The sequence below is a fragment of the Octopus bimaculoides genome, chromosome 3 (assembly GCF_001194135.2).
Source record: "Octopus bimaculoides isolate UCB-OBI-ISO-001 chromosome 3, ASM119413v2, whole genome shotgun sequence".
Taxonomy (NCBI): Eukaryota; Metazoa; Mollusca; class Cephalopoda; order Octopoda; family Octopodidae; genus Octopus; species Octopus bimaculoides.
The window spans coordinates 118,371,124-118,382,302 of record NC_068983.1 but is presented as its reverse complement, the minus strand read 5'-3'; the positions used below and the strand labels follow the sequence as shown (position 1 = coordinate 118,382,302).

At 36.6% G+C, this 11,179-nt stretch overlaps 1 protein-coding gene across 5 annotated transcripts in view; it reads right to left on the bottom strand.

Moving 5' to 3' along the window:
- LOC106868417 (tubulin monoglycylase TTLL3) overlaps positions 1-11,179 on the bottom strand; it is a 110,671-nt gene that overhangs the window by 85,228 nt on the left and 14,264 nt on the right. For 2 of the 5 annotated variants that reach the window (XM_052966486.1, XM_052966487.1), the window contains exon 2: positions 1,444-1,560. In XM_052966486.1, the coding sequence (XP_052822446.1) occupies positions 1,444-1,552 (109 nt within the window). In that variant the 5' untranslated portion in view covers positions 1,553-1,560. Of the gene's footprint in view, positions 1-1,443; positions 1,561-2,084; positions 2,845-7,918; positions 8,056-11,179 lie in introns of those variants that run through there. The other 3 variants (XM_052966485.1, XM_052966484.1, XM_014913662.2) reach the window with 3 other exon arrangements.

The window sequence follows — 11,179 nt, the reverse complement described above, 5'->3', positions numbered from 1 at the left end:
TGATTGATAGAACACATTTTCCAAAATTATATTACTTTTTAATAATTTTCTTTTAGTGATCCAAGAGTCGAAAATTTCCAGTGAATATTACAAAGTGTTTTTCATTTCAATCTATTTTTTTAATTGTTTCACTCACTGGTCTGCAGCCATGCTGGAACACCACTTTAAAGAGTTTAGTCGAACAAATCGACTCCCTATTCTTATCTCTTATTAAGTCTGGTAATTATTCTACCGGTCTGTTTTGCCGAAAAGCTAAGTTACGGAGACGTAAATAAACCAGCATCGGTTGTTAAGCAGTGGAGGGGGAGTGCGCGCGCGAGCACACACACACACACACACACACATACATGACGGGCTTCTATATAGTTTCCGTCTAACAAATTCATTCACAGGGCACTGATCGGCCCGGGACTATAGTTGATGACACTGAAGATGCCGCGCAATGTAACTAAACCAGAAACCATGTGGTTGCAAAGCGAGCTTTTTAAAATTGATTCAAACATGGAACACCGTAAATAACAATATTTTAAGTGAACTAAGGAAATTACACCACAATCACTCGGCCCGCTAGAATTAACAACCAAATCTACCTGGTACTACTAAAGCAGCGCGGACCCGAACGCGCAGTCGCGCGTCCGCGCTAACTAGTCTTGAGTCGTCTATCCTAACCCTAACCCTATCCCTAACCCGCGTGTGCAAATGAATACGTGTTTAGGGTTAGGGTTAGGGTTAGGATCGACCACTCACGACTAGCTAGCGCGGACGCGCGACTGCGCGTTCGGATCAGCGCTGATTTAGTAGTACCATCTACCTCGAGTTTCACCCTTAAAAAAGTCGGAGAACATTGTATAGTGTAATCCTTGACATACTACGTTTGGCATACTTCATAGGAATGACTATTTTTTATCATAGGTCACTCCGATCAAGTGGATAACCTGGGGTTAATCAATTAGTAACATATTTTGTTCATTTTAGAAACAAAACTAAAAGTCTATGTTGTCGGCACTCCGTCGCTTACGACGTCGAGGGTTCCAGTTGATCCGATCAACGGAACAGCCTGCTCGTCAAATTAACGTGCAAGTGGCTGAGCACTCCACAGACACGTGTACCCTTAACGTAGTTCTCCCGGATATTCAGCGTGACACAGTGTGACAAGGCTGACCCTTGGAATTACAGGCACAACAGAAACAGGAAGTAAGAGTGAGAGAAAATTATGGTGGAAGAGTACAGCAGGGTTTACCACCATCCCCTGCCGGAGCCTCGTGGAGCTTTAGGTGCTTTCGCTCAATAAACACTCACAACGCCTGGTCTGGGAATCGAAACCACGATTCTATGACCGCGAGTCCGCTGCCCTAACTACTGGGCCATTGCGCCTCCACAAAAGTCTACGAACAGACTCTTATATTAACAATGTTATTTTAAAGAAGGTTTAAGAGCCTTTACCAGAATCTAAATTATACGATTGTTGCGAAGCATTCTGTTCAGTACCAACAGTTGATAATCCTTCCGAACATCCAGTTTGTAAAGTTTTCTGACCAGTTTGATGTGACATGGTTTCACCTATAAAAAAAGAAAAATAAGAAATGGTTTTGAGCATTCAGTTTCAACTTTTAAATTCAAAATAATGTTGAAACTTCCAAACCAGCTTAGGCACGGCGACATTAAACACTTTCTTAAAGATCATTAGTGATATTGGTGAACTCAAACTGTTGTAACAGAGAATCTAAACCAAACCATTTATTCGGTTCGCCGATAGTTAAACATTACTCTTCACATAATTGTATAGTATTGGTGCTTAGGTCCAAGGCTTGAACCTAAGTTCAAAAGCCTTCCAGCTACGACCATCCCGTCTTTTTAAAACTGGAGGGTCTGATTTGAGAGTGACTTGCTCAAGTCGAGCGAGACCATCTACGTAGAGAGTACCCCTTTATCAGCTCGTATTCATCGTTATTAAAAATATTTTCATGGATAAATTCTTTCCTTTAAGGTAACCATCGTCTTAGATACATATCCGCTGAAAAAAAATAATCCTGTGCTTTTATCTTTGTTTTGCACTATTTTATCAGAGAGAAAAACTTATTTACCGTTTAACTTAGTCATGTCCATACATTAATTCCTATTTTTGAAACTGAAAATCATCTCCCGCAAAAACGTCTTAGAAATGTTCTCCGTAAATACAGCGTTTCCATTTGAAATAAACTATGTTCCTACTGGCGATGATGTTGGTAACCTCGGTTTCTCAGCTTCCTTTAGGTTTATATTTTTTTCCTCGATATCCTTAGGATATGCCATCCAGAAGTCCGTAATTTTATTTTATATGGAAGTTTTGATATTGTTTTGTTGAGCGGTCGGTGAAAAAATTTTGCGGCTGGGTTGCAAACGTCTTATTTGGTTTACGGCGAATTCTTGTTTTTTTTTTTCTTTATCTTTTCTTCAAGTGTGTGTGTGTGCGCGAGAGCGATTTACGAAATTATAACTTGAAAGAATGATTAAAAGTAAAGTACTCGGGAACGCCTGCTGCAGAAAAACTTATGAGTAAAATGAACGGTCGCACACTTGATGTAGTCAGCCAAACTTTCCACAAAAATTTTTTATTAAATATGGACAGCAGCTTAGAATGAGTATAATCTTTAACAGTATGGTGATAATTCTGGATATGTTCAGTGACGGAAATGAGTTTTATGAATTAGGTATACCCTTTGATACGTAAAGCTTAAATTGAGAAAGAGAGAAGAGTTAACCGCAATAAGCCTCCCGCCACAATATGCTGAAAACAGGGTAACACCGTCCTCCTGCGTACGCCTTTCCTTAATTTCTATCACAGCACGTTTCGACTTAATGGACCGCATCAGCAAAGTGTAGCCGTTTTTAATTTTATTTTTTCCATATTCTTAATCTCCGTATTTTTCCACGTAGATTGAAACAAAAACAACTTTAATAAAGGGATCTCTTCCTTTTGGCCGGCACATAGAAAAAATAATTTTTTGTAACTAAATACTTTCAAATTTCGTATATGGTAGAATGTGTCATTTAAAACATTTACTCTTGGCGTTTTTAAGAAAATTCTTTATTTTCGAAGTTATTTCGTGTTAAAGTTGTATTTCGGTAATTTCAACCAATCAATGACGTCTATTGAGGTGAAAACAATTACTGCTGTGGTTTGTCAACAAGACGTTCTGGCGGTTGGGAAGCAAACTTCTCAACCACACAGTCATTCTTGTACCTAATGTGTGTGTGTTTACATTTGCTGTTAGATCGAGTATTGTGTCCCACTATGACTCAAAGTTAGCAGTTCATCAAGCAGAGATCTATAAAATAAATGCCAGATTGAAATACATACTGAGGTCAGTATGATCAATTAAACTTTTGAATATGATATCTCACCACGGTGACAGTCAAAAGACTAAACCTAGTAAAATAATGTTTAAAGACTTAATGGCTTAAAATTTAAAGTAATGGATTACTAACCACAAGATAATGAGTTCAAAATTTTGTATTGGACTTCCACTCTATTTTATAACTATAAGTACATCTTGTACTTGACTTCCAACAATTAACAATTGTAATTTGAAGTTGAATGGTTAGCAGTAAGAAAGATTTCCAGATTTCTTTAAAAATCATTGTGCAAAACCTTCTGAAAAAAAGTACTTTTTTCACAACAGCAAAATACACACACACACACACACACACACACACACACACACACAGGTGTCTCTGTGGTAACTTGAGCTACAACAAATAGCAGCCAAATCTCTCTTAAAACACACTCTTTCATCAAAAGAAAGACACAGATTTACAATATTTCAGGAAGAAAAAAAAGAAGACTGCAATGGGTCTGCTACATCAGAGGCAACTCTGGGCTAAACAAAACGCTGACAAACATACTTCACATTAAAAGATTATCTACTAAATAATCCTAATAAAACTGACAGTATATCTTCGAAGTTTCATTTCATTCCCTGGTAAAATTCCATGTATTTTAAACACTTTCTCATTATGCTCTGTCTAAGACATAAAGATTGTTTGGGCAGAGTTACCTCCCTTAGCTAAAGACCTTGAAATTGTGCAACCTAACCTCGTTTTTGAGGTTATTTTTGTAGTAAAAACGAATTGTCATGTAAAAAACATACTCAGAAGCTGAAAGATTACTGAATATATATATATAAAATCAAAAAAAGCAACACGAATTTTAAAGGTTATTGCAGTACGTACGTTTCATGCTACTCCATTTATTTAAGTAATGCGAGCATTACATTAAATGCAAAATGCAGAGCAATCCTCAGCTGCACAATGATATGGAAAATTTACTGAAAATTTCATTTCAGCAGAATGGACATATTTACTGTTGTGACAACATTTAAAATCTAAGTGGGAAAGAAGAATCCATAAAAACCATCTTGACATAGCCACTTAGATTTTAAATGTTGTCACAACAGTAAATATGTCCATTCTGCTGAAATGAAATTTTCAGTAAATTTTCTATATCCTTATGCAGCTGAGGATTGCTCTGCATTTTGCATTTAATGTAATGCTCGCATTACTTAAATAAATGGAGTAGCATGAAACGTGTGTACTGCAATAACCTTTAAAATCCGTGCTGCTTTTTTTGATTTTTGATCACCTTGTTTTTTGGAATTGTTTGGATAATACCATACTATATTCTGGTGCCTAAACATAAGTACCGCATTCAATTTTGAATCTAAATTATATATATATATATATATATATATATATATATAGAGAGAGAGAGAGAGAGAGAGAGAGAGAGAGAGAAAATCAATTCAAATAAACGAATAAAAAAATGAAAAGGATGAACATATGTATTTAGGCAAATCAGTGACGAACAGTGAATTTTAGAACAAAAGCAAAAACAACAAAAATCAAATGGATGTACACAGTGAACATATTAGTTTGACAGTGAAAGTTTTAGATGAAAGATTAATATATGTATGAACACACATCTGAGTGGTAATTTGTGTGTCTGTGTGTAAGTTAATGGATAAAGTCACTTACATGGTAATTGAACAGAATTTCATGGACATGTATCTGGGTATCTATGAAAATCTGGGTAATGTTCTTCGAAGTCATTAACTGCTAACTTACAAATATGTCCTAAATGACACATTGTATGCTGTTTTCTGTTTTTATATTTGTACTCTAGTGTGTGTGTGTATGCATGTATGTGTGTTTGAAAGCCTTGTAATAGGTGCAGGTGTGGTTGTGTGCTTAAGAAGCTTGTTTCCCAACCACATAGGTTCAGTCCCACTGCATGGCACCTTGAGCAAGTGTCTTATACTATAGCCCCAGGCCAACCAAAGCCTTGTGAGTGAATTTGGTAGATGAAAACTGAAAGAAGCCATCGTATATATATATATATATATACACACAGGGAGAATTCAATATATATACACAAAGTATGGAGATTTAGTTCACAGGTGATCTAAACGATTAGGTACGAGAGGTAAGTGCTGTAACAGATTACTAGGGCTCCAAGGTTAAAGCTGAGACAGTAGTTATGGAGCTGTTGGAGATTTCCAGTGCAGCAGATATATACTTGTTAAAGACTTTGAACTTTTCCCAATAACATTGTATACGACTTGAGATGTTTGCCTTGCCTTAATGTCTGTTGTCCTCTTTAACAAGTCTGACACCTGCTCACCGTTAGACACAACTTTCCACAGCTCATCTCTTTAACTGAGCTGCTGTCTTGGATTAAACACAGACCGAGAAAGGGCGCTTGGAACCTCGAGTGCCATCAAGTTCTCACCGCCCTCCACCAAGGAGGCAATGCAATCGGTAGTAGTTCCACTCTAACCTTCTATAGAGGGTTAGGGCAGGAAAAGTAACAACGATGTTCTCGGGGAAACTCTAGACTTCAATGATAATCAGCTTAACTGTCTGTTTGGAAGAACTTTTGAGCCGGGGCCCATGGATAACTTCCAAAGGTCCCTCGCCGGGCAGTGCTACACACGGAAGTGCCATCAGCCAGGCCTGCCCGAGGTGCACTCAGGACAATGAAATTATTCTGCATGCACTCGTCCAATGCCCGAGTATCACTGACCTGTGGGTTTATGTCAAACAACTACTGGCGCATGTATGATGGATCCGGCTATCAGCTGAATCCATAGTGAAGATTTGCCCCACCAACCTCCTTTAACCAGGAGGGCAAGGCAATTTTCCTTTGTTTGGTGGCTATAGCAAAAGAGGTGGTATGGTGGACCCATTTGAAAAGCTAAGGTCAGACACTTTCCTCTTTGACCAAGGCCTCATCAACTTTGGCCTCATCCACTTGAAAAGGAAGGTGAAAGTAGAGAGGGAAGTGCTGTCTCATAGCAAATTTATTGAAAGGTGGGTGAATGTTGGTAAAATGGCCAATATGATGAACGGACCAATTCTGAAGTTACACCTGTAAAAAAAAGGTAATATAAAAGGAGAAGGGGCTCTCTCTCCCCCATTTGACCAGGCTCCCATGGCTTTTTTGGGTTTTTCAACGAGTAACCTTTCAAAGCGCCTCCCCCTATTGGGAGTTTTACTTGTTATACTTTTTGCTGTTTTTAATGTTTACATGGACCTTTCTTTTTCGCAAAACCCTTTGTACTTTTCGTCCTGTGTTTGTCCTTACATGTTTTTGATTTATGTTAGGCCTTGTGGCCAATTAAACCAGAATTAACTATTATTGTTCTTGTTGTTGTTATTCATTTTGTTCCTCATGTACAAGTACACGTGTATTCCTCATTATTTTATTTATTTTATTCAACTGTAGAGAAATTGAAGCATTGAAGCATGTCTTTGACAACTCTGAAGCATATTGAACTTATTTTACAGACAAGAAAGTAAATTTCAAACACAGTATAGTTGTGAAAATAGCAGAGAAAGATTGGGTATTAACCCTTAAAAGAGTGTAAAAAAGTTACCAGCAGGCAGCTACAGGGGAGTCAAACACTGTACCCTTCAGATACAGGCAGAATGCTCTAACATAAAGCTAAATGGCCCCTGACAACAATTGTACTTATACATGTTCCTGTTAGTATGGGATGGATAGGTACTCATACTCTGAGACATTTCTTTTTGAAATCCACTGTTTCAAAGCCACTGTTTTCATATCTGTCATTTTAGCTTGGTTTTTAATGCTGCATGTCTTTCTTATTGAATTTTCTTGTGGCTCCAGCATTAGGGAAGCTGGTAAGTCCTAAGTGAATCAAGACTAAAGGAACCTTAATCATTATTCTATACCTTTTTACCATTTTGGTATGGTGTAAACATATGCTTTTTTTTCCATAATTTGAACCTGCTAGTTTCATGTTTCCAACTTTTGAGAAAGATAGGTAATATGAAATAATAAGTTGTTATTTGAGAAGCAACAACATCAAAATATATTAAAAAAAAACTATGAGCTTTCCTTCTTATATTGAGTGCATTTTCCTGTTGCTAGTAAACACAAACATTTACTTAAATGCTTGTTTGTGTATGTGTGTGTGTGTGTGTGTGTGTGCGTGCGTGTGTGTGTGAGAGAGAGAAAGTATGTGTATGAAAGAGAAAGAGAGAGAGAGTGAGTGTGCGTGTGTGTGTGTTTGTATCTGTGGGTCTATATGTATTTCATGGGTTTTACAATTGTTGTTTAACCCCAAGTCAGCCCTAATCCAGCAGACCTATTATCAAAAATGTTACAGCTATGACCGTTCCTCAATTTTGTTTGTTTGTTTTTTCCACACAGTATATCCTTGGGAAGTTTTATTCAATCAGGCCTTTTTTTTTTCTTTTCAAGACAGCAAAGTGTAATTTGAAGGAGATGACTGCTATTTCTACCAAGTCATATAACCATGAATAATTTCCCTCCCTAAATTTGAGTGTTTCAATGTACATATATGAAGGCAAAACATAACTTCTTTCAGATTATATATGAAATAACAGCAAATACCTTTTTTTTTAAATTCTGTTAGTTATATTCCTTGCTCTTATGCAGATTTGTATAAGATGATATAAACAAATAAAATCATTTTGAATGTAGGCTCAACTAGTCATTACTCTAAGCCACATGTATTGATTGTGTTTGTTTGTATATTTCCAAGCAACAACCAATCTTGATAATGCTCTTTGTAAACTGTTAAGCCTCATTCTTCTGATGTTACATATACAAGCCAAGTAATAACTATAGACATTCTTCAGAAACAAGTCTGTACAAGAGAGACAGATAGACATGAGCACATGTACACACATACAAACAAGAGTCTTGTCCTTCTAATAGTTAAGATATTAGTATTATATAAATATATCTTATTAGTCTCAATAATACATTCCTTTTCTTTTTAATCTTGTGATTAATCTCTTGCCTGCCCTTGATAGCTTAGTGAGAGTGGAATTGTTGCCCTTCCATTTGTTAATCTATTGTGTGTGTGTGTGTGTGTGTGTAGGATTTTTTCAAGGCACAGTTTTATGGGCATATGTAGAAACTGATTTATGACTATTTTTGGTTTCAGATTCAGTTTTTCTGCATGGCACCAAGGGGTAAGTGTCCTCTATTGTGACCCTGCCCCAACCAAAGCCTTGTGAGTGAACTTTGTTGACCAAAACTGAAAGGAGCTCATCATTTCTATCTAGCTGTGTGTGTGTGTGTGTGTGTGTGTGTGTGTGCATCGTCTTGATACCATGTGATAGTTGTAAATGAGTGTTACTTTTCCTACAAGTAGTGTGCTTCATTTGCAATCTTCTGTGGAAGCATGTTCAGCCATCAAAAATCAATGTCAATGAATTCCATCAGACTCATGCAAGCATGGAAAACTGGATGTTAAAACAAAGACGATGATGATGATGTAATGGTGCTGGTGGTGATGATGATGATGATGATGATGCAATTGAATCCATACGAAGTGTATGATTTGATGCCTTGCAAACTATAAATAATTCTCAGTGGATATGAAGTGTCATCAATATTCACTCAAACACCTGTGAAAACATCCCATTTGTGCACACACACACACACGCATGCCTGAACATGCACACATACAGACAGACAAAAATCTGGTGCAAGCCAGACAGACGACTAATAGATAATTAAATTATAAATAACAATTTATTTAAATATAAAGGAAACATCCAACAGACAAAAACAGGACACTTGTCAGTAACATTATTCAGTTTATATAGAATACTTTACCTACACTACAGTTGTTAGCCAACATTTTATGTAACAGACATGTATAAACATCTTGACTTTATGCATATCATTATAGACAAAAAAGAGGGGATCAACTGGGTTAATTTCAATCCTGTGTTGGAAAATTATTAGAAACTGAGTATTCTTAGGAGACAGTTTATAAACCCTCTATTACTAAGAACTTAAATAAACTCGTTCTTTTATCTTTTATTCGTTTATTCTTATAAACCTTCTTTATTAACAACTTAAGTAAATTTGTTCTTTTGTTTTTTTTTATTCTGATAAACACTTTTTTACTAAAAACTTAATAAATTAGTTCTTTTATTTTTCTATTCTTTTATTCTTATAAACCCATTTTTACTAAGAACTTAAGTAAATTTGTTCTTTTGTCCTTTTATTTTGGTACTTGTTTCAGTCATTGAACTACAGCAATGCTGAGCCATAGTCTTGAAAGTTTTTGCTCTGTGGTTCTCAACCATTTTTTTAATCTATGATTACTATTTTATTCTAGTGGACCCTCATAACCATTTGATGTTTAAAGACTAATTTTATAGATACTTCTTTCAAAATTACAATTTTGTTTTTCACACCGAGTGAGATCGTAAGGATTTTCGAGCGAGATCGTTGCCAGTGCCCCTGGACTGGCTCTTGTGCGGGTGGCACATAAAATAAACCATTTTGAGTGTGGCCATTGCCAGTACTGCCTGACTGGCCTTCATGCCGGTGGCACGTAAAAGCACCCACTACACTCTCTGAGTGGTTGGCGTTAGGAAGTGCCTCCAGCTGTAGAAACTCTGCCAGATCAGATTGGAGCCTGGCGTTGCCATCTGGTTTCACCAGTCTTCAGTCAAATCGTCCAACCCATGCTAGCATTGAAAGCGGACGTTAAGCGATGAGCGATTGTGCAGGTTGAACTATGTAAAATATTAAAGAAAGAAATCCATCTGTTTCTTGCAATAAATACATCTAAAGCAAAATCTTTTCACGGACCATTAATATACTCCTGTGGGTCCTCTATTTACGATTTTGCTTATAGGGACCCCAGGAGTCATATAGACTCCAGTTGAGAACCACTGATTTAGTTGATCAAATAGCACCCCTAAGCCAGTGCTTTTTTTAAATACGCAGTTGCATGGGCAGATGGAGAAACTATTTACATTAATATTTATTGTTGACGTCATAAGAATTTTATAAAGTTTCCAGAGTATGTGAGATAATGTGTTTTTGGAATAAATGTTCTGGAAGCACATTAGATACAGCCATAGAGAACAGCATGTAAATATTGGGTTGTAAAACCCTTTTGTATCTTGTATTTTTCATCTTTTACTTGTTTCAGTCATTAGATTGCAGCCATGCTGGGGCACTGTGATGAAGAATTTTTAGTCAAATGAATTGATCCTGGTACTTAATTTTTTTTTCTTTTGCTAAGCTTGGTACTTATTCTATCAGTCTCTTTTACCAAACTGCTAAGTTATGGGGACATAAACACACCAACACTGGTTGTCAAGCAGTGATGGGGGACAAACAGATACAAAGACACAAACACACACACACACACACACACATGTGTATGTATATATATATAACAGACTTCTTCCAGTTTCCGTTTACCAAATCCCCTCACAAGACTTTGATCAGCTTGAGGCTATAGTAGAGGACACTTGCTTAAGGTGCCACACAGTGGGACTAAACCCAGAACCATGTGGTTGAGAAGCAAGCTTCTTACCACACAGCCATACCTGCATCTATAGAAACAAATCAACGGCAGCTATTAACATTTAAAATTTATTAGTAAGGGTAGAAATTGATATTAATCAATTAAAACCAGTGGTCTAGCATATTAAAAAATCCGAATTTTTACTGAGAACATATTTTTTGTGGTTAGATGATTTGGCATCTATTTCTAGCATATAGGAGTCCACTTTTGCTGGTCATTCCTCTTATTTTTGTATGTAATATAATTTTAATCTTCGGATTTTTTAATATGCTAGACCACTGGTTTTAATTGATTAATATCAATTTCCA